General features: G+C 41.7%; 1 protein-coding gene across 4 annotated transcripts in view; it reads right to left on the bottom strand.

Moving 5' to 3' along the window:
* Nucleotides 1-769: 769 nt before the first annotated feature.
* The window catches only part of OPTN (optineurin), a 39070-nt gene continuing 15572 nt past the window's right edge, over nt 770-24267 (bottom strand). For 2 of the 4 annotated variants that reach the window (XM_030321118.2, XM_030321122.1), the window contains exons 5-14: nt 23685-23758; nt 21164-21298; nt 14325-14427; nt 12678-12793; nt 10923-11072; nt 10454-10547; nt 7452-7610; nt 5732-5862; nt 4771-4853; nt 770-955 (exon numbers count right to left, since the gene is read on the bottom strand). In XM_030321118.2, coding sequence (XP_030176978.1) covers nt 828-955; nt 4771-4853; nt 5732-5862; nt 7452-7610; nt 10454-10547; nt 10923-11072; nt 12678-12793; nt 14325-14427; nt 21164-21298; nt 23685-23758 — 1173 coding nt within the window. In that variant the 3' untranslated portion in view covers nt 770-827. The remainder of the gene's footprint in view (nt 956-4770; nt 4854-5731; nt 5863-7451; nt 7611-10453; nt 10548-10922; nt 11073-12677; nt 12794-14324; nt 14428-21163; nt 21299-23684; nt 23759-24267) is intronic. The other 2 variants (XM_030321119.2, XM_030321120.1) reach the window with 2 other exon arrangements.

The raw sequence follows: 24267 nt of genomic DNA, 5'->3' as shown, positions 1-24267 counted from the left end.
ACAGATATGAATAAGTATTAAGCCTCTATGAAGCTGAATATGGAAAAATACAGCCTATGAAATTGGCCAATCATATATGAACGATGTGAAAGATTCAAAAGCAAAATTGTATTTTACAATACCTATTTTTGTGATAATGAGTATACAGCTTGATCCAGGAAAATCAAAAGACAGCTGTTCTATTTTAGAAATTAATAAACTACTGTACACATCCATATACCTGCAGCACAATGAAACCAGTGAACCTGATGTATGTATCTCACATATACCGATATATTGTCACTTGTCTGGATGATCAAGTAAGAGCCCACAGTGCTCATATGAAAACAGCCATATCACCTTTGGTACAATTACTGTGGCTGCAATAAAACTACAACATACACACAACCCCATATAAATGTGTCTTAAATCAAGAAAAATAACAATTTATTTTAAAAAACCTCCAAAGATGACTTTTCTTGATTAAATCTGTAGCCTCTTCATTTTTCCCGCCTCCTTAAAATGTTCTCAATGTTCATCTGTGAGGCCTCTTCCATTGGTTATATTTACCCTGTCCCATGATGTCACACACTTATTAACTGCATGAACAGTTCAGCTCACATACATGGAACCCCCTCAAAAATAAAGAATCTATCAGAAGAGTGGCACGTTAAGGATTCTAAGGAAATCCACAAAAAAATGTACTTAGGGCATATTGATTTTCTTCCTCCTAAAATAAGCATAATGAGGCAAAATGTCTGCGTGAAAACAAATAACACAGAAGCACAACTCTTGGAGGAAAAAATCTGATATTTACCAACAGTTTGGGGGAAGTGGGGTGTGAACACTTAAATGATGCAGTCCATAACATGGATCTGTAGCGTGTCTATGTCAGGCAGAACTTCTCCACATTTGGGGCACGAATGAATTGGAATATTCCGCTGTTGCTGCTGCCTCCAGTTGGTATCCTCATCTCCTGAGAACAAGCATTGAATGAAACGCTATTCCATTTCTTCCATGTTGCAAGTGGCTTTGTTTGTTTGACTTTAATAACAGACAATTAATTTTAACATCCATTAAACTTGGCAATTGGTACCCAATGGGGAGGGAATACAGGTTTTTTGGGGGGTCTTTAACTTAAGAAAGCTACACACACACAGAAAATGTGCCCACATGGTACCTGCTATCCTACTGCTGTAGGTTTTGGGCTCTAGTCCAGGTTTTTAGTATGTGAAAATACGTGGTTTCAGTTCTAGGTACAGAACAAGACAAGTTCTAATACAAACAGGAATATTTGAGAGAAGAAACAAGATACATAAGGATATGAGCTCAAGAGGAGAGAAGGTGGAGAAAATAACGAGTGGCACACAGAGAGGTTTCCTAGAACAGTATGAACCCTCTCAGAAGCAGAGATAATAACCATGTTCATTCCGCCCATGCATCTGAGCACCTGGGAGGTAGAAGAGAGGGGTACAGAGACGAAGGGGACTTCAGGAGAGAAAAGCGACAGTGGGTGTGTGTGAGGGAAGGGCCACACTGTGCCACGTGAGGCAGGTTAGCGGGAGGAGGGGAAAGGCACCAGGCTCAGACTGCTCTGTGCAGAAAGGCCGCCTCATGAGACCCACAGCACCCGGGAGGAGTTTTGTGGATATGTAAGGGCTGCCCAGGCAAAGTGAGTGGGGAGAAAGAAGGGAAGTATGCGTTGTGTCATTCTGTCCAATTTTAGAGCTGGCCCAAGGTTCAAGTCTAAATTAAAGAATGCTTGAAATAAGCCTTGACTCTAAGAAGGTCCCACATGCAAACTAATCGATGTTGGAAACGACTTTTGGCTACCAGGGCATCTCCTTGGTCTGACCTTTCTGGACCAGTGCAAACCATTTTGGTCTCAGAACTTGCAGTCAGCGCCCAGTGTTTGCTTTGGAGGCTGATCATGGAGGTAACCTTTAACCTTCAATTCAATTCAATTCAATTCAATTATTTGAATTGAATAATGGAGACTATGGTAGACAGTCTGTGTTCAGTGAACTTCAGAAAACACCATTGCACAGAAATACTGATCGCAAGCTGTGATTTCTAGAAGCATGGATCTTTCTAGTGATCTCACGGTCCTAGATCAGGAGTCAGTAAACTTTTTGTGTGGGCTGCAGTTTGCTAAACCCTGCTCTGGAGGGCAATAGGCCACTTATCGGGGACTGTTGATTCTTCATTTTAAACTTTATTTCATCCATCTTTGCCTTTCCTTTCGTCCTGGTCTAGGTTTCGAGACTCAGACTTGAGCCGTCGTATGAGGTGGTTAACGGGTTCCCTCTACCTTCCTGCTCTTTGCTATAAAATAAACTTTGTTTTTCATTGTTAACCCATCACACTCCTTTGTCTTTGACCTTTTATTCTCATACCGTACTGACTGAAATCCTAGCTTTAAGGTCAAGCTTAAAGTCGGGCCTTTTCAAGGCCTTTCTCAGCTGCCCTGGCCCTCAGGGATCATCCTTCCCTCTGACCTTAAGTAGCATTATCTCTATTACTTAAATCGTATCTTGTTTTATGAGTCCATCTTCTTATGCGCACATCCTGTCTCTCCAACCAGACCATCAGCTGCTTCAGACCTGACCATGCCTGTACCTATTTCTTCCCTCGTGCTCAGCTGAGTGTCCCAGACCAGGGCAGATGCTTTGCTGGCCACGGGTGACCACAATGATGAAAGAGTGAACAGGGGCTACTGTCTAAGGCAGCTTTGTTACGAAGCTAAAAAACTAAGATCAAAATCTGAAGTCAGTCTGTGGAATATTACTTTGTGAAAGACAAGAAGCTTAGTAGGAAAATCATGAACAAACATGTACTTTGCGATGAGTTTTGGATTGTAAGTCAAAGAATGTCTGTTTTTGTTATTTTTTTTTAACATAAACAGGCATTTGCCTTATTTAATTATGACCAAGGAAAATCTTCCTCTAAGAAATCCAGACGCAAGAGACTGTCCTTTTGGACCCAAGACAATGTCGCACTTTTGATATCAGAGGTAGATGGGTGTTCCTGGGATATTTAAATCAGGTTAGAGAAAATGTCTGGTGGTGCTCAAGTGTAGACGCAGGTTTGACAGAAGAACACAGCTTTACCCTACAACGCTCAACGTGCCTGAGGCTAGTGTTCATGTCAGTCTATGTGCTACCTCTACGTATGCCCAATGAATGCGGTTGATTTTTAACCTGAGTTACTACCTCTAACATTACTTTAAAAACATTTTTTTTTAACATTTATTTATTATTGAGAGACAGAGAGAGACAGAGCATGAGCAGGGGAGGGGCCGAGAGACGGGGAGACACAGAATCCGAAGCAGGCTCCAGGCTGGGAGCTGTCAGCACAGAGCCCGACACGGGGCTCAAATTCACAAACCACGAGATCGTGACCTGAGCCGAAGTCGGAGGCTTAACCGACAGAGCCACCCAGGTGCCCCTAACATTACTTTAACTTATTTTTTTCCTATGAAAGAACTTTGGTGGGGGGACAGGGGAAGAAGGAAGGCGAAAGGGATACTCAGAGAAATTTCCCCAAGATTGAACAGGTGACGATACATCCTGCTTGCTTCCTTCCTGCTGCTGACACTGTGATGTTTCAGTAATCAGTTGGTATATGGAAGGGACTCAGACTGGTCCATCATTAAAAAAATGTTAAAAAGCCAGTTTTATGTGAAATTTGGGAGGGCATCCTAAACCCAGATTCTTTTTAGTGGCAGCTCTGTCAGTCTTCAATCCTTTGAATTCTTTTTTTTTCTTATCTAGACTCCAGGATACTACTTCCCTTTCAGTGATGTACTACAACACAGGGATTTATTATACATTACAAAACATTACTACAGTGTATTAAAACCAGGTAATAAACACAGCACTGTTAGTAAGTGTCAAGACTGATTTCACTCAGGCAACTAAAATCTGGATGTGGCACATAATTAGATGACAACTTATTACATGCGGTAGCGTGTAGTGGTTAAGAGTCAGATAATCTTGGGTTTTCCGTGTCCAGTTCAGCCCCTAACTAACCTTGTGATCCTGGGTTGTTTAACCTTGTCTTCTGGAGAACTGTGAAAATATATAACTCATGAAATTTTGTGAGGATCACAAGAAATAACGTGTATGAAGTGATCAGGACAGTGTCTACGCACAGTAAACTCAGTAAATGCTAACATTATTATGTGCATAACACCAAGTAATGGGCGAAGATTCAAGTTCTGGGACAGCTTATTTAATACAACGCCTAGATGCATATTTAGAACACATCGATAATTATAACACAGCAGATGAGTCCTATAAGAGGAACAGAGTACTTTGGAAATTCAGGGGGGAGAGGTGACATTCTGCTAGAATCACAGGGATAGTATTTGAAATGGGTTTTGCAGACGGGGTAGGGGTCACTGGAAAGAGACAGGAGGGGGACAGGGACGTGTGTGAGGGAAGGATGCCACATAGGGAAGTATATGCGGGTATGCAAGCCTATGACGAGTTCAAGGAACAGGGAGCGATTCTGTTGGCTAACAGCTGTAGGGAATTCGAGGGGGAGAAGGTTAAAAGTTAGGCTATGCCAGGCCTTAACTGCCAGCACGAAGAGAATCTAGTGTCTGGAGTCAGTCTGTAATGGATGGAGAATTAGGGTACTGTGAAAATAAGACTGCGGGGTGCTACATTTTTCACAGTCTGATCTGAAATTCATTTTGTAGAATGTAGTGAAATTGTCTTCAAGCGTTCTCTTCATAGAATAGTTATCCCCTGGAGCCCTGAAAACCAACAATCACACGGGACTCACCTCTCTGAGCGAGGTAGGCCTGCTGGTCAGGGTCACTTGTTCTTGCCCCATGACGGCTCTGCATCTCCATCAAGGACTGCCTACTGGGATGAAAAGTGACACTATAGTGATGTTTTAAAGCCCTGAAATATGACAACATTAAGCAGACATTCAAGAGCAATATGGGGGGGAGAGAGCTGAAAAACAATGCAAGTTTCATAAAAACCAGAACTTAAGGGTTAACTTGAGTTTGAAATATTATTGGTAGTAGCACAGTGTAGAAAAAGAAAATAACAATTAAGATAAAAAAATCAGTAACTAACCAAACTGTCTCTGGATAAGGAAATGGATTAGAAAAAAGGGGCGTATTTCTAAAAGAAGACACTATAGGGCAATTCAAGAGAATGAAATAAATCTGCACACACACACACACACACACACCCAGAGTCCAAAATCACAGTGTTCCATAAAACAAGCTGCAGAACGAGACCTAGTGATTTTTTTTTCTTTTTAGAGAGAAAGAGAGAGAGAGAGCACGAGCGAGCGCAATAGGGCAGGGTAGAGGCAGAGAGAGAATCCCGGGTAGGCTCCATGCCCAGTGCGAGCCCAACAGGGGGCTCGATCTCACAACCGTGAGATCATGACCTGAGCAGAAATCAAGAGCTGGACGCTTAACGACTGGCCACCCAGGCGCCCTGCAAACATATTACAGAATTGTTTAAAGTGTTAAGAATATTGACCCCCGACAGCGGCAGGCTAGAACCTGGGAACACACAAGGCCTGAAAGCAAAGAACACCTCAGGTTCCCGCGAGACGCCACCAGGCCTTGTTGTAAGTCAGGCTGAGTGTCGGGGACGCAACCAAGTGAAGTGAGCCCAGAGTACTTCCTGCAGCTCGACTGAAGAAGCACCTCTGACCACCGCCTGCCCTCCACCCGCGCCCCGGGCTCCGGGTGTGTGGCCTGAGCCCTCCCTCCCCTCACCTGCCTCCATCTTCAAAAACGTTATTCTCTTTCAGCAGAATTGCCAGCTGCAAAGCCAGCTGCTCCTTTTCTTCGTGTATTTTCTCTCTTGCCGCTCTTTCAGCATGAAAGTCAGAACAGTAAACTTCCATCTGGAAGAAGGTAAAAGACACAGAAGTTACTGCCTGGATGGATTTGGATGCTCCACAGTCACCTGGGGACAGGGCGCGGAATGGGTGCTGCCTCCTGGGATGCACCTTGTAAGTCACAGGTGCATCTTCCTGCTAGAAACCAGGGTGGTGACCGTGACCTTCCAACCACCTTCTGACAGAAGACAAGCTGTGTGCGTGTGCACTTTAGACAATTAGAACTCGGCAATGACACCAAGGTAGGTGGTTTAAACACTGCACGTACCATTCATTCAGTAAAATTCTCTGATTTTTTCTTTTACATTTTTTAAATGTTTACTTTTGAGAGAGAGAGAAAGAGAAAGAGTGAGCGGGGGAGGAGCAGAGACAGAGAGGGAGACACAGAATCCGAAGCAGGCTTTTAGGCTCTGAGCTGTCAGCCCACAGCCTGTACGGGGCTCGACCCCATGAACCCCGAGATCTTGACCTGAGCTGAAGTCAGATGCTTAACCGACTGAGCCACCCAGGCGCCCCAAAATTCTCTGATCTTTTGAAAAAATAATATTCGGGGTTAGCTTAATACAGCACATGGTTTATTTACTCTGTCAGGTATGTTTGTGAAGGCTTTCCTTAAGTTAAATTTTAAATGGTAATGGTAAACAGGTGGTATTTATTGAGGCCAAACATGCACAAAGTCCTCTGTTGGGTGCCTACATTCCTATCTTATTGCACCTTATCAAAAATCCTGGGAATGTAGCCTTGCTATGCTCATTCTACATTTACAAGTTTAATAGCTCTTAATCTTGGTAAGTGGCATACCAGCACTTGAACCGAGACTGAAGCCCCAACGCCGCTTCCCACAGTAGTAGCCAGCCTCCACCACGGCTCCAGGGACCCTCAACTGTTGGTATTCACACCCTTACGTGGTGCCCTCCCACAATGAACAGGGCCAACCCACGTAAGCACTAGGGTAGCGCAGGAAGGACGGTGCGTGGCTTCTGAGCCTAGGTCACGAAAGACACTGTGGCTTCCGCCTCATTCTCTCCGGCGTGACCTGCAGTGGGGGAAGCCAGCTCCCATGTCACGGGGGTGCGCAAGCCAGCCCGCGGAGAGGCCCGGGCAGCCATGGGAGCGAGCCGGCTCGGAAACGGGTCTTCCAGTCCATCCTGAGCGTAGCCTCACGAGGGGCCCTGAGCCGGAATCACCCTGCTAACCTGTTCCTGGAGGCCCGACCCACAGAAATGCTGTGAGGTAACGAATGCCTGTCATTGTTTTAGCCGCTAAATCGGAGGGTAATTTCTTACCTAGAAACGTAAACATTATGCCACGATAGCAATCTCTTCACTGTTACAAAGTTACAAAGTAAAAATGGGCTACTTAATAGAGAAATGCCCATCACTCTAATAAAAGCAGGTTTTTCCCCCCTCACATTTTATGGTTTCACTGGACGGTCTGGTGCACTTTCCACACGTGATGTGCTTCAATAAAATTTAAACAAAATATGTCGGTGGAAGGAATATAAAATCCAAAAATATATCTGAAACACCATCGCCTTCCCATTCGAGACCACAACCGGGGTTGGCACCACTGAGCTCCGTCGCGACGCGGCTCACCTGAGCCCTCAGGACGGTCATGGTCTCCAGGTCCTCCTCCTGCTTGGCGATGGTCTGCTTCATCTCGTCCATCTGAAGCTGCTTGGAAGCCAGCGCCTTCTCTGCCAGCGCCAGTTTCTCACTTAGTTCTTGTAGTACCACCTTATCCACTTTTTCTGACTGCAAGAGACAAGTGTATTCTAGAATGGTTGTGACATAATCCAACCTGCTGTAGTAAAATATTAAAGGAAGTTTTGTCTGTTTCTAAATGACAGGCTCTGAACTGTTCTGTTCATTGGCAACGGTAACGTGCTCAGAAAGTTGTATTCATTTAACTCACAGCTTGCAAATGATAATTTCTTTTTTTTTTTCTTTTTGAGAGAGAGAGACACACACACACACACACACATACACACAGCGTGAGCAGGGGAGGGGCAGAGAGAGAGAGACAGAATCCCAAGCACGGTCCACACTGTCAGCACAGAACTTGATGTGGAGCTTGAACTCATGAACCGTGAGATCATGACTTGAGCCGAAATCAAGAGTCAGATGCTTAACCAGCTGAGCCACCGAGGCACCCCACAAATTATGATTTCGTAATTTAAAACAATGAAAAAACCCCCACTAAAATAAGGGAAATAATAACAAACCTTGATCTCAGTGACGCTGTAACTCACTGCTACTGTTATTTTTCCCACTAATGTTACTCTTACTTGGTGAAGTCAGTGGAAAAGAAACTTGTTTAAGTTAAAAATTTATCCCATCACACCTGTCAGAATGGCCAGTATCAAAAAAGACAAGAACGAACAAATGTTGGTGAGGATGTGGAGAAAGGGGAACCCTTGTGCGCTGTTGGTGGAAACGTAAACTGGTGCAGCCACTTTGGAAAACAGTAGGGAGTTTCCTCAAAAAATTAAAAATAGAACTACTGTATGATTCAGCAATCCCACTTCTGTGTATATATCCAAAGAAAATGAAAATACTAATTCAAAAAGATATATCCACTCCTATGTTTACTACAGCATTATTTACAGTAGCCAAGATACGGAAGCAACCCAAGGGTCCATCAAAGAAGTGATGTGTATATATGTATATACACAATGGAGTATTAGTCAGCCATAAAAAGACTGAAATGTTGCCATTTGTGACAATATGGATGGACCAAGAGGGTATTCCGCTAAGTGAAGTAAGTCAGAGAAACAAATACCATATGATTTCACTTACATGTGGCATCTAAAAAGCAAAACAAATGCACAAACAAAACAGAAACAAACTCATAAATACAGAGAACAAACTGGTGGTTGCCAGAGGAGAGGGAGATGGGGGATGGGCGAGATAGGTGAAGGGGGTCAAGAGGTACAAACTTCTAGTTATAAAATATAAGCCAAGGGAAAGCACAGTACAGCGTAGGGGATACAGTTGGGGTTAGAACAACACGGGGGTTAGAGGTACTTACTCCTGCACAGTCACAAATTTACACATAACTTTTGACTCCCCAGAAATTTAACTAGTAATAGTCTATGGTTGACTGGAAGCCTTACTGATAATTTAGTTGGTTAACACATACTTTGTGTGTTATATGAGTTATATGCTATATTCTGACAATAAAGTGAGCTAGAGAAAAGAAAATGTTATTAGGAAAGTCATAAAGAAAAAAATACATTTATAGTACTATACTTCAAAAAATCTGCATATTAGGGGGCACCTGGGTGGCTCAGTTGGTTGAGTGTCCAACTTCAGCTCAGGTCATGATCTCGTGGTTTGTGAGTCTGAGCCCCACATCGGGCTTGCTGCTGTCAGCACAGAGCCCGCTTCAGATCCTCTGTCTCTCTTTCTTCGTCCCTCCCCTGCTTGCGCTCTCTCAAAAATAAACATTTTTTAAAAAATTTTAAAAAGAAATAAAAAAGCTGCACATTAAGTGGACCCATGCAAACCCCTTTTGTTCAAGGGTCAACTGTACGGTCAATACTATCATGATAACTTTGTATGGTGACAGATGGTAACTACAATTATGAGCATTTCAAAATGTGTGTAAATATCAAATCACTATGAAAACTGATCTGACATAATATTGCAACTGTACTTTAATTAAAAATAAATACATAGGGGCACCTGGGTGGCTCAGTCAGCTAAGTGTTCGCTCTCGATTTCGGCTCAGGTCATGATCTCACGGTTCGTGAGTTTGAGCCCTATGCCGGGCTCTGCACTGACAGCATGAAGCCTGCTTGGGATTCTGTCTCCTTCTTTCTCTGGCCCCCCACCGCTCACTATCTCTCTCTCAAAAAATAAATTAACAAACATTAAAAAATAAATAATCAAAAAAAATTTACTAAGTCTTAGGAACAATATTCTCTTAAGAAAAATGAAAAACAAAGAGTACATTTATAAGCATATAAACTCAAATTCAGAGCTTCCGTGATCTTTACTTATTTATCCCAGCTTTCTTCAAGTAAAACTGACAAATAAAACTGTAAGATATTTAAAGTGAAGAATGTGGCAATTTGACAGATGTATATAGCATGACAGGGTTCCCCCAACCAGGTTAATTAACATCCATCACCTCACATATCTACCCATGTTTAAACTGCCATATCATGGTGGCATTATACTAATGGAAGTTGCAGTCTGGTGAGTCCAGGGTCTCAAGGTCACTGACAGTAGCAAGCTAGCCCCATGGTAGCTCAACGGACACGACCCCTCCAGGGGCAGCTAGTGGTCTCACTGCGCCCTGCTCACGTGGGAGCCCATGCTGGTAGCTGTCCTACAGACCCACCTGCTGTTAGAAATCCTAAAAGCTTACTCCCCGACTGCAGGAATCAGCACCATCCCTGCACGCGAAGCACGTTACACATAGGTAGAACACCGGAACTCACATGCACTCGGACACGAGAAATCAATGATAAAATGAAGGGCACCCTTTGAAACCAGACTTAGTTAAGGAATGACAACTACTTTACATATAAAAATGTTTAACAGTTTCTTTTTGTTATGAGGCTACGGAAGTAATTTTCTTCTGTGAGTACCTCTTTCCTTTTTAGTTCCTCGATCGTTTTCAACGAATTATTGTATTCTTGAAGAAGCTTGTTATGTGTCACCTGGAGAGTGGCTACCTTGGACCTATTGAAAAAGACAGTAAGAAATGGTATCTTGGGGGAGATACCAGAAAAACTTAGTCTTGCTTTCCAACCCCCTTCTGAACACTCAACTAGCAAATTCTTCTCTCCTACCTTTGCCATCCCACCACCTGCTAGCATTTTCTTACTCTCAAAGAAAACAATCTTTACAAAAAAAAAAAATCAAGATTGATTACAAGTCACGTTAATAATTCTGTTATAATAAAACAAATGTTATCTCCTCAGAAAAATCTCCTGTGCTCCTTCAGATACATAAAAGAGAAAATCTTTTAATGTATTCTCAAATCCTATTTCCAATCTGATAAAAGTGCTCTCCTATTTTCTTCCAGCAAGTAGTCATTTGGTCGTGGCTACTCACTTTTCATCTTCAGTTTTAGCTTGCTCCATTTTGATTTCTGATCGCATGCTTTCCACTTGTAGTTCCAACTTTTTGTTGTTATAAACAAGCTCCTGCTTTTCATTCAGCTCTGATGGGGTTGCAGCATTCTTCCTTTCAAGGGCCTGACATCTAAGAAAGATCGATATTTCATGAGGATGAACGACGCTCCTTCATTTCTCAGTGGCTCTTAAATCCCAAGACTATGTAGCAAATACAAAGAAATTTAGGATTGCATTTTTCAAGGAGTATTTAGCAATGCAAACTAAAATATTTTATCCTCCTTGCTTCTTTACTAGAAACAGGCAGTATTTCTAAACCCTCATGACTAAACATTAAAAAAAATACACATCTTTTCTTGGAAAATAAATTTACATATTTCAGAATCCGTATGCCTAATGTAAAAAAGTACAGATCTAAGACCACACAAGCCTTATGCAGTCATGTAAAAACTGCCTTATGCAGTCATGTAAAAACATATTTTTGTTCTTCAGACACAGACCAAAATAGTAATTGGCTAAAGGTACTTTTCGCATACTGATCCATGGATATTGTCAATATTTTAAAAAGTTACGGGTTTTGTTAAGCACAAAGACTATGACTTCTGACAAAGTTTTTTTTTTTTTTTTTAGTGTTTATTTTTGAGACAGAGACAGAGCATGAGTGGGGGAGGGGCAGAGAGAGGGGGAGACACAGAATCCGAAGCAGGCTCCAGGCTCTGAGCTGTGAGCACAGAGCCTGACATGGGGCTTGAACTCACGAACCGTGAGGTCATGACCTGAGCTGAATTTGGATGCTTAACTGACTGAGCCACCCAGGGGCCCCATGACAAAGATTTAATAAGGGAAGAGAAAATGTCCTAAGCCCTCTTAAAGATCAGAAAGAGAATTTCAGTATAATAATAGTAAATATGAAACTACCGTGGCCATATGCAAGGCATTAACGCCAAGTGTGTCAAACATCTCAACACGTTACGAAGTAGGGATAATGACACACGTTTTACAAATGATAAAACTAGGGCTCAGAGAGGTTAAATAACCAACTTGCCCAAGCTAATACCACAAATGAATTGTAGATCCCCATTTCAACGAGGTCAGTTTGTCCAAAGTCCCTAGCTTTCGCTACCATGCTGTGCCAGATTACCAGAATACTGTTTAGCCTTGGTAAATTTAACTCCAAGGCAACATACGCTCCTACACTGTGCCGGGAATATGCTTGCCAGCCAATCCCAAAGAACCACATAAACTTCGCTCTTCTAAATTCTGGGTAACTCGTTACATCAAGAAAAACAAGCACATGCAAAGTTCTCAGTGTAAATAGTAGCCTTCATAACTGATTGAAAATGATTTTCTTTTCCTCAATAAATCTCATTCCAGTTCTTTTTGCTCTTTGCAGCTTTCGTTTATGTGTCCTTGTATCAACGCTGTTGACTCAGGAAGGTCACGGGACATCTGGCTTACTGCTTTTTTACAGGTCCTCACAGAGGCTAGTGCATTTCACTGACACCCGCAAACAGCTGCATCAGATTTCCCCGGCCCCCCGCCCCCCGCATTTTAGTACAAGTATTTCACGTGAACCTATGCATTCACCTCAACATTCGTGTTTTCCAAATTCAGATTTTAATTAGGTTTCTATTTTTCTTTCGGTAACACAGTAGCAAAACCATGTTTTTACATGGTATTTTGTAAAAATGTACACTTTCCAAAGAAGAAGAAAAAATTCATCCCTCGCTCTTACTTCTCTTGAAGTCTCTTCTTCATTAGCTCAGCTTCGCTGAGTTTTGTATGAGCCTCTTGAAGCTCCTTAAATAGGGTGGTCACCTGAAGGTTCAACGTCTCCACTTCGCTTCCAACCTGTCACACAGAAAATCCCAAGCACGCACATGCAATTCACATCAGAGATCAAATGAACCTCTTTGTGAGAAAACAGTGTGAACCATTAGTGTCCAACTAAGACTGATGGGTGAATTGATTAAACTTTGGACAATGAACACCCCAAACATTGTACATGAAAAGAAACGTTTTAGATACAACTCTGTCACCTGATATGTCTGTATTTACTAGTTATATATAACAGTTTATATTTCACAATGTGTAATTTATATGTATAATCACTAATAAATATAAATAGATAAATATAAATAAATAAAACATATATATGTATACACAAAATGCTGTTTTTCTTACATAAATGATCAATTCGGGTGCACTTGTGATAATGACTTTATCATAATTAATTTTTTTTCTTATAGAAATCGGTGGAGTTTATTTAAATGGAAGAAAAACGTCTCCTCTTTGATACTTGGCAACCCAAGAACCTCCCTTCTTAAGACGTGTAGGGGCCAAAATTCACACAAACGTTCCCAGATGTTAAGGTTTTGACTTTTAAATAGAGAGAGGCTGCAGGCATTTTAGGTTTTGCTAATTTCTGCTCGTCCTTCATCATAACTAAGTTAATACTGATCACGGTCCAGGGGATCACAGAACATAGTGGTGTCAGAGCACAATCTAATTTGTCCAGACAGCAGCCCATGCCCATCCATATTCCCTGGCTGATTTGTGTCTCCGGTTTACTCCACTTTTTTCACTGAACCGCCTTTTTCCCGGCAGTTCTGGCGGAATTGCCGGCAGTGAGTTTTAAGTTGCCTTGGAAGTCTCGGTACTTCTCTGTTACTGACAAATGGTTTTAGTCAACCAAGTACGATTACGCCCAGGCTGCCTCTTCATCTCTGTGTTTTAAGTGGTCGTCAGTCTCTTGAAGTAGGAGACTCAGCCCCGGCCATGGCATACGGTAGGCACTCTGCATACATTTGCTGAATAAATGAATCCGCTGAGGTGAGCATCTTACGTCCACGCTTGTCACGTGGGCAACTGCAGCCCTCACAACTTCCTGGCTTCGCCAGCCTTCCCTAAGCTGAAGACCATGTGGCAGGCTCCAAGGGCACATCTCTGAGCTGCCACGGAACACTAGCGGTACAAGCTTTTCATTCAAACTATGTCATTCAAACCAGTAGGAGGGTAGAACCAAAAGCTTTTAATTCGATCTCGAGTTTCTGGGTCATAGTCTCAAATGATCTTATTACAAAGTGGACAACATTCCTTTCTCCATTAGCAGGCCTGTTCACTCAGTAAGTTAGGAGAGAAATCAGCCAAGAAGAGACAGAGGCGTGATTCCCTAGAATCACTGGGATGGGAACACATCTCCCTACAATTCACTATGGATGAATTTCAAATCGGGACATGGAATAGGAGAGAAATAGAATATATCCAACAGTAAAATTATTTCTATTTCTAACGCGAAGAACCCGACACAAGACTCGACTTCAGATACCACGCTTTGGGCCCTCGGTGGGGGGTGATAGAGTCTAAGAACCTGAGTACCCACGGTTTCTGGGCCTTTCTCCTCTTCCTTCTCTTTTTCTTTGCTCGTCTCTGTTTGGGTCTCGACTTCCGCATGATCACTGGCTTTCTTTTCAAAATATGAAACTCTGAAAAAGTGCAGAATATGGAAAAGTTACTTTCTCTGTGGCTTCAAGAAGAGAAACAGTTGTGGAAGCACTAAAAGAACACCGTTTGAAATCGATAAAAGATATGGGGCTTCAAAATCTCTCTGCACTTGCTACGTTAACTTTTTTGGGTTTTGCTCTCATCCTAAAATTGGCTAGAATTGATTGAAGGGATGGGTTTAGGCAGGGTAAAAGGCATAAATCATCCCAAACACTGAAAAACACTGCCACTTTTCACGTAACAGTAATATGCAGAAATATTTTTAAAATCTGTGTTTTTGTGTGTACGTAGGTCATGCATGTGTGTTACAAGAGTGTGTGTCCCTTTATAAGGATTCAGCAGAGAGAGGATGCCTTTTTAGGACCCATCGAAGGTCGCAAGTCCCTAAAAACACACAAATGGACAAACCTTCCTCCACTGAATCATAACCACATGAAAGCCAGCCCAGCGCAAATAAAACAAGAAGAGATTTCTGGTTAAAGATGGTATACTAAATACATGCATGTAATTCTTGTCCCACCCTGAACCCCACCAAAATGACTTTTAAAAAGCCATGTATGAGAGAAAGGGAAAGGAAATAACAGCAAGAAGATTTGGGGGGCACGGCTACGAGTGGGAACTGAGCCAATAGAGCTGGGTCTGAAGCCAACAGTAGGGAGAGCCAGTGTGAGGTCATCAACACTGTGGGAACCAAAAGGCTCAGGAGTCATCGAAACCAGGTACCTCGGGATCTGGGGACAAAGATGGGGCCTGTTTAAGAGGGACTACAAGATCACAAAATAAAGGGTTTCTGGAGTCAGACATTAGTAAGAGATGAGAAGTGGGTTTTTCTGTAAGGGGAACTTACACACAGAACACTAAGACCCTCAGCCACCTATTCCTACTCAAGGACTTTGACATCTAGAAAAGTACCTTCCAGGCAGGATGCTGGAAGAGTCTTCGTTGGAGTACATAAGGATACTCCAGCATAAGGGAAAAGATTTAAAGTTTCTGACACAGGGCTTCCCCGAGAAAACCTCCCAGCCAGATCTCCTGAGATGTGGACCCAGAGCTGCAATCAGCTTCTAATACCCTATTATCCTGCTGACTCTGAGCAAACAGGCGAGACTGCTGGACATTTAAGGGAAATCTTAATATGAAACTGAAAAGAGTAATTTACTGAAAACAGAATATGCCAGTGGGGAAAAAAAAAAGTAAAAAAACAGCACTGATGAAGGATCCTTAGACACATAAACACTACAACCACCAAAAAAATGGAACACAATAAAAAAGATTCTCTCCTGCAAAAAAGGAAGATGAAAGTTGATCAAATCTATCAGAAAGGAGAAAGAAGAAAAAAGGAGAGCTAGAAAAAGGGAACAAGGAGTTAAACCACAGGAGATCCAATTCAAAAAGAACAGTGATGCTAGAAAGAGAGAACAAAGAAAACCGAGGGTTATAGATAATTACTAAATGAATTCAAGATCATTTTTAAAGAACTGAAGGACATGAGTCTGCAGAATGAAAGAGCCCAAGAGTGTCCAGAATAGACAGATGAAAAACAGGTTTACCACCAAAGCATGTGAGAAGTCTCATCACCACAAACATGAAGAATCACAATGGCACTGGGTTTCTCAGCAGTAACACCAAAACCGAGGGCACAAGGAAGCCATGTTTTCGAAAAGTGGAGGGAAAATTATATCCGATTACAGAATTCTATACCTAGCCAAACTATCCATGAAGTATAAAGGCAGGAGGAGAGATTTTCAGATATGAAGGTGTCAGAAAATATACTGCCCATAAATTCTTTTTTCAGTAAGTCAGTGGAGATATGGTGGGCTTGATTTGAAAAGAAATTAAAAAAAAAAAAAGCATAGGAAAGGCATTAGATTCAGGAAACAGGTGATGGAACACAGGAGAGATGAAGGAGTTCCCCAGGGCAAAAGTAAAGGGAGGTGCCAAGATGAGTTCAATGTAGCAGGACCTGGGAAGCAAGCAGGCCAGATTGCAGCAAGAATACTTTTAGACTACTAACACATCTGAGAGGTTTCCTTGTTGGGGAAGAGCATGGGGAAACTAAGCAAGTTTTAAAAATGTAATTATGCATAGAGGCAAAAAAAAAATAAGTTGTATAAAAAAAGGAAGAATGTTCAAGGCACAGAGCAGAGCTCAACTCAGATCTCCATGTGCATGTCTAATAACATCAACACTGAGTACTTATCTCACCACATTTCAACATAGCCGATTTTGGAGGTGGAGTGGGCAAGCCAGGTCCGGAAGCATCTGTGTGCGATGACAACGAGGGGGGTGAAAGACAGTTAAATCTCCATCCTTCAGAGTCGGAGGTCAATAGATTGTGTTCACAACAGGGGGAAAATTCAGCAGCAATTTGAGCCCGGTACATGGAGGGAAACATCAAAATGGTTGGAACCCGTGCAAATTGCCAAACCTAAGGGGCTGCACGGGCACTCTTTCAGGCCAAGCCAAATAAATGGGTTAAGGGCCAGCTGATGCAGGGTTGATGGATGAGCCTTCATTACACTATTCACATCCGACACAGGGCTCCATGGGAAAATTCTTCTCCAAGGAAAATTTTCATCTTGGACTGAATTTCTGTGCTACCTCTCGATTCTCTTGGGCTACACTTTCTACACACTTCTCCCACTTACCTGCTGTCAGTTTAAGTTTGTTTAGAAAACAAAAATTGCATGAAATACTAATCCTGGAAAACAATGGGGGAAAATAAGACAAACCTATTGGCTTCTCTCCCCACAAATCTCCTTAAAATTTTCAGAATAAATTTTAGACTGTTTATGCCCTTATTTCTCATGATTAATGAAGAGAGTTGAAGACTCACTTGTTTGAGAAAAACACATGTTAGGTCTTGGAATGTGTTTTCATCATTTCCTATAGAGCATGAAACCAAAGCAGGCTAACCAGGTTTCTCAGTTTCAATCCTGCCTTAGCTAGGAGAAAATCATCATCCTGACACTCACCTAGAGAACATTAGTCTTGGTAACTATCACTGACTTCCCGGTTGTTATATACAGAAAGAAGGCTGGCGCACAAAGTAGAAATTCAATGCGACTGGGAATGGGACCCTTCACAGGTGTTCAAGGGGAGAGACTAAAAACAGCCATCTCAAAGGCAGGCCGGACTTCCTAGGGCAGGCTGAAGGGCTGTGGCTGCAGACAGAGGGCTGTAATTATTTTGGAAGCAGGAATTATATATATCTCATATGAACGATCAGGATGTATAATTAGCAAATTCCTAAGTTTCCACTTGCACCATGAAAGCTGATCATGCTAAGTAAGGATGAATTACTGGCTACACCTAACTTCTGAGAATGATGTACGGAACATGGGAGGGGTAAACACGACTATAAAATACAAACACACGGATTACTCAGGCTACTGAGGGCCTTCTTCAACACGTAACTCCTTCCCTTCAAAAACCAGCTGTGATAACTAAGGTGTAAAAGGAGGGCATTCATCCATCCATTCCTTTGTTCATTTATCTGTGCACTGTTAACTATGCTTTTGGTATTTGTCTAAAAGATAGGACAAATATTTTGCTCCATGAGAATACATGGTGCTAGTCTCCTAGAAGTCAACCTTTGAAATTTTCTAAGGGACAGCAGTAGCATATGGTGTAAAATCCTAGGATTTAGAGCCAGCATGCCCTTAGCACCTTTCAAAAGCTATCAGATAAGTCACCGGACAAAGGCCAATGTGTTTTCCAGATTAACCTCATCTGAATAAATAACATAGGTTTCACATTTTAAGATCTTTCTATAGTTAAAAATTTTAACTGCTTCAGTTAGAAAGTGCTTTTTTTTTTTTAAGTTTATTTTGAGAGAGAGAGATAGAGTGAGCAGGGGAGTAAGCTGTTAGCAGTGCCTGACGTGGGGCTTGAACTCATAAACCGTGAGATCATGACCTGAGCTGAGATCAACAGTCGAATGCTGAACTGACTGAGCCACCCAGGGACCCCAGGAAGTGCTTCTTAAAAGTGCTAGAATTTTAAGAGCAATAAGGCATCTATAACTTCTGAGAGAATTAATTATATTGTAGTATATTTATGATTAAATGTTGCAATCACTGGAGTCCTAAAACTACTGTGTAACCTCTTCCATGTCTTACCTGGTTTAGCATTTTGCACTTCTAAAAAGTACATTTGCACATAGAAATTTATTGACTTCACAACTCTATACCATAGATGAATTTTACCCCAAAGTATTTGTGTGTGTTTACACGTCTACCACATTCTATGAGGCTGGTATCTCCCTTATACCAAAAACAGACACAGGCATCACAAGAAAAGAAAATTACAGACTAATACCCCTTATGAATAAAGATGCAAAAATCCTGAATAAAATTTGAGCAATCCAAACTAGCAACATATAGAAAGGATTATACATCATGACCAATGGGATTTACCCAGGAATGAAAGGTTTAACACGTGAAAATCAATCAGTATAATACATCATATTAACAGAAGCTTTAAAAACCCATATAATCATCCCCATAGACATGGAAAGCATTTCACAAAATCCAAAACTCTTCATGATAAAAACTGTAACAATCTATAACTAGAATGGAGTTTCTCAACTTGACACAGCATCTATGAAACCTTACAGCTAACATTGTACTTGATGGTAAAAGGCTGAAGGCCTTCCCTCTAAGGTTAGGAACAGACAAGCATGTCTGCTTTTTCAACTTATATTTCACATTGTGCTAGAGATTCTAGCCAGTGGAATAATGGAAGAAAAAGAAATACAAAGTATTTCTTGTTGTTAAGGAAGAAGTAACACTATCTCTTTGCAGATGATGTGATCTTGTATAAAGGAAATCCTAAGGAATCCACTAAAAAACTAATAGTGCGAATACGTGAGTTCTAACAAGGTTGCAAGCTACAAGATCAATATATGATATACAAAAAAAAAAAAAAAAAAGCCAGTGATATTTCTGCATATACCAAAGAATACTCCAAAAATTAAATTAAGAAAACAATTTCGTGTATACAGTTCTAAAAAGACCAGAATACATAGGAACAAATTTTGAAAAGCAGTGTATGACCTATATGTTGAAAACAACAAAACATCACTGAAATACATCACAGCTGACCTAAATAAATCCATGGATTATCTTTCATGGATCAGAACATTTAACAATGTTAAGAGGGCATAACTCTCCAAACTGAACTCCAGGGTCAATGCAATCCTTAACAAAATCCCAGCTGGCTTTCCACACCACCGCCCCCCACCCCACCCCCGACAGAAACTGAAAAACTTATCCTAAGATTTATACAGAAAAACATGAAATTCACAGTAGCCAAAATAATCGTCCTGATTATTCCTATTCCAAAATTTACTACAAAACTATAGTAATCAAGACAGTGTAGTATTAGCAAAGAATAGGCATATAAATCAAAGGAATGAAATTGAGGGTCTAGAAATTAATCTTTACAGGTATGGCCAACTGATTTATTCCAAGGGGGGCAAGACAGTTCAGTGAGGGAAAGAATGGTCAACAAATGGTGTTAGGATGAATGGAAATCTACACACGAAAGAATGAAGTTGGTCCCCTACCTCACACCATATACACAAATGAACTGAAAATGGATCAGAGACCTAAATGTAGGAGCTAAAACTATAAACCTTTTAGGAGAAAACATAGGAGTGAATCCTCATGACCCTGGATTAGTCAATGGCTCCTTAGATACAACACCAAAAGCATAAATGACATAAGAAAAATAGATAAACTGGACTACATAAAAATAAAAAAAAAATTTCTGCTGCCAATGGTAGCACCCAGGAACTGAAGAGATAATCTACAGAATGGGAGAATATATTGCAAGTCATATACCTCATAAGGGATTTGCATCTTGAATATATAATGAACTCTTATAACTCAGTAATAAAAAGGCAATCCAATTTTTTTAAATGGGCAAAGGATTTCAAGAGATGTTTCTTCAAGGAAGGTATACAAATGAGCAACATGAAAAGATATTAGTTGTTAAGAAAATGAAATCAAAATCACAGTGAGGATGTGGGAGAAAGTCGAACCCTCATATATTGCTGGTGTAAACATAAAATGGAGCAGCCAATGTGGATAACAGTTTGGTATTTCCTCAAACTATTAACCACAGAGTTACCAATGACCCAGCAATCCCACTCCTGGGTATATAACCCTAGAGAATTAAAAAAATATATGTATATATACCTCCACACAAAAAATTGTGCATGAATGTTTAAAGCAAATATTATTCACAATAGGCATAAACTGGGAAGGAAAACGTTCACCAGCTGATAAATAAACAAAATGTTGTCCAGCCCCACGGTGGACTGACTCTTTCTTGGCTACAAAAAGGAAGTGAAGAACTGACACACGCCACAACATGGATGAACCTGGAAAACATGCTACATAAAATAAGTCAATCACTAAGGTGCACATGTTACATGATTCCATTTATACGAAATGTCCAGAAAAAGCGAATCTGTGGAGACAGAAAACCGATTACCGGGGGTGGGGAATGAGGAATCCGTGTCAGTGGGAAGTGGTTTCCTATTTGGTGGAAAAAAATGTTCTAAAATTATAATGTGGAAATGGTTCCATAACTGAATATTCTAGACGACACTGAAATGTATTCCTTACGTGGATGGATTAACTGGTATCTTAATCACATCTCTCTAAAGCTGTGCCAGGGCATGAATATTTCAAATTACCTATTTCATACCTTTCTTTGGCTTCCTTGAGGGCAATTTCAAGTCTCTCCACCTTCTGGTTTCCTTCCCTTAGACAAAGCAGGAGCTGGCTCACAGTTAATTCTTCAAATTCCAAATAATTCCTGGCACCTTCTGCAAATTTGCTCCTAGATCAAAAACAGCATACAGATTAAAAGGTTTTCATCAGAAAACAAAAATGTCAAAGTACCTGTGAGTATAACTGGAACCAACTTAAAGGAACTGCTTCCCAGAACACTTTCCAAATAACTCTCATTTACAGACCAAATGCAGCTGGCCCTGCGCCCACCAGGGCCCCACCCCTCCATGCTTTCTGGGAAGCACACGCTCGCTTCCTCCAAATGGCCGGTGTGCCCACAACATCAGACCACAGGGCCCACGAGACCAGAGGTGGCCCTGGTTTCCAGTGTCTGGACTTCCTAGAGAACCAGCCTCAGAGAGGACCACAGTCATACAAAGGACACGAGTAGGCCTGCTGCCTGTGACACGCAGACCACCGGCCTTTCTCCTGCTTGACGTTCTCAAGTCAAGAGAAAAAAATCATTTTTGTTTCTGATTTCAAATCATTAGAGCAGAGAAATGTAGGCACTGTTGGCATGTCAAATATTTTTCTTGATTTCAACTCTGATGAAATCAAGAAGCAGTTCATCCACAAATAAAACCAGGACCACCGCTGTGGTAACTACACCTCCCGGGTGACTGTGCCGATGCTCATGGCATCTAACCAAGTTCACGTGTCTCATAAACAGTCAGGATTAAATGCCAGTTCCTGACTCCAAAGCTCAAACTCCAAACCCAGAAATCAATCTATGACTCCTTGATATAATAATAATAATAATAATAATAATAATAATAATAATAATGTTTATCTAATGTTTATTTTTGAGGAAAAGGGAGAGAGTGTGAGGGGGGAGGGGCAGAGAGAGAGGGAGACACAGACTCCAGAACAGGCTCCAGGCTCTGAGCTGTCAGCCCAGAGCCTGATGCGGGGCTTGAATCCACGAACCATGAAATCACGACCTGAGCTGAAGTTGGATGCTTAACCCACTGAGCTACCCAGGTGCCCCACTTTCTTTTTTTTAAATGTTCATTTATTTATTTTTGAGAGAGAGAGAAAAAAAAAAGAATGAGTTGGGGAAGGGCACAGAGAGAGGAGAAGAGAGATGCCTAAGTGGGCTCTGGGCTAACAACACAGAGTCCGGTGTGGGGCTTGAACTCACAAACTGCGAGATCATGACCTGAGCGGAAATCAAGAGTCCGATGCTTAACCGACTGAGCCCCCCAGATGCTCCCTTAATATACCTTCAAACAAGGCAAGGAAGCTGTTATTGACAAGATCTGTGGCCTGGGGGCACCTGGCTGACTCAATCAGGAGCCTGTGGCTCTTGATCTCAGGGTTTTAAGTTTGAGCCCCACATTGGGTGTAGAGATTACTTAAAAATAAAATCTTAAAAAAAAAAAACCTGTGGCTTAAAAGGGGAAGTGGTTTTGGCAGGTGGATATAAATGAGGAGGAAGTGGCTTGGAAATTTCAAACAGGGCTTTTTTCCTTCCCACCACGTTCAGGAAAGTCCTCCGATACTAAAAAAGCAACATGGGAGAAAGCCGAGGAATTGTTAAGTAAAAAATGGATAACTTTCATTGATGCCAACTGCCCTGTTGGATGTAAGAATATCATCTAACACTTATTTTCTTCCTTGTGCAAGGGCTTGGTAACATAATTGGAAAAAAAAAAAACCACCACCCATTTTGACGTTTTATAAATACACTCATTAAGTTCTAGAAACAAAAGGTATTAAAAGCCTATGAGAGAAGAGATTCCTAGAGAAATTTTCAGGTAACTGTCTCTTTCAAATAGACTAACACGGCAGTAATCCGCTCACAGAGGATGAGCCAACAGCCCACTCCGTGTGAGTGCAAGGCGCAAGAGCCCCGATTGCCTAAGTCCTCTCCCATCTCTTCCTCCGGGCTCCCCACCCCACCCCCGCCGCCACCATTTAAGATGTCTGCTTCCTGGTTATCTACTTGCAACAGGTCAATTTGAGACTCCACATGTAACACCTCCGGAAAGTGGGTAGGACAGCGACTCAGGGCACTAACAGTCATCCCTAGAGAAGGTTACTCCCTATCAGTCACCCTGGCTTATATTTGGGACTGATCAGGGAAGAGAAAATGCTAACAACCCCCTTTATCAAGCTGGACAGCCTGGTCCAGGTCAAACTATACTGATAAATTGGGAAACAGAAGTCTTGATTAAGAGCGAGTTTGTTTTCACTTCTCATCTGATGGGAGTTGAAACACATCTAAACAGAGAGGTGAGGGGGAGTTAGCTTACAAAGGCACCCAACGTTGTTTTGATTATCAGCCAGTTTGGGCTGCAACATATTAAGTATCATTCAAACCGAACATTCTTCAAAGGTCCTGGTATAAATTAGTAAGAATTGACTTTTGCAGCCCATCATGTTTGACCTCCCAGCAAGGGTGTCTCCGACGGCCTTAGCCCTTCTTCACCTACGTGTCAACGGAATCAGTTCTTGTGGGCCCAGGACTTGTCTTGATTTCTTTCAGTGCCACATCTGATTCTCCTTCCTGTCAAGGCAGAAATGAAAGGGATTTGACGTGATATGTCTGCGAGAAAAATGCTTTCCCAGAAGAGAAAAAGGCAATAGATCAAGAATTTTGATGGCATGCCACCCAAGGAATCTACCAACATTTGAATGTGAGATGTTTAAATTAGGTCACTGAAATGGAACGGAACTTTACCCTTCCCTCACCCTGCACACCCTGTCAGGATTATAAATATCTAGGGCCACGGCGTGAAGTTTGGTCTCTCATCCCGAGCAGTCAACCTGACCCCAAACACATGAAAGCTTATCTCCTCCTTCTCCTTGGCAGTTCCCTTCTTTCCCAAATAAAGGTCACACGGAGCCAGTGACAACTCCACACACCTTCCCTATACAGGCCTTTAAAATGCACGATGTCGGAACTTGCTGAAGCCACGTTGAAAAATAGGCTGCTTTCTGTGGACAAGGCTCACACAAAGCACAAGGTTGGCTCCTATTAGAAATTCATACACACCGTGGGCCGTTTAAGGGAAG

This window comes from Lynx canadensis, chromosome B4, assembly GCF_007474595.2.
Source record: "Lynx canadensis isolate LIC74 chromosome B4, mLynCan4.pri.v2, whole genome shotgun sequence".
Lineage (NCBI taxonomy): Eukaryota > Metazoa > Chordata > Mammalia > Carnivora > Felidae > Lynx > Lynx canadensis.
The sequence above is the reverse complement of the archived record's forward strand: the minus strand, read 5'-3'. Positions and strand labels throughout refer to the sequence as shown.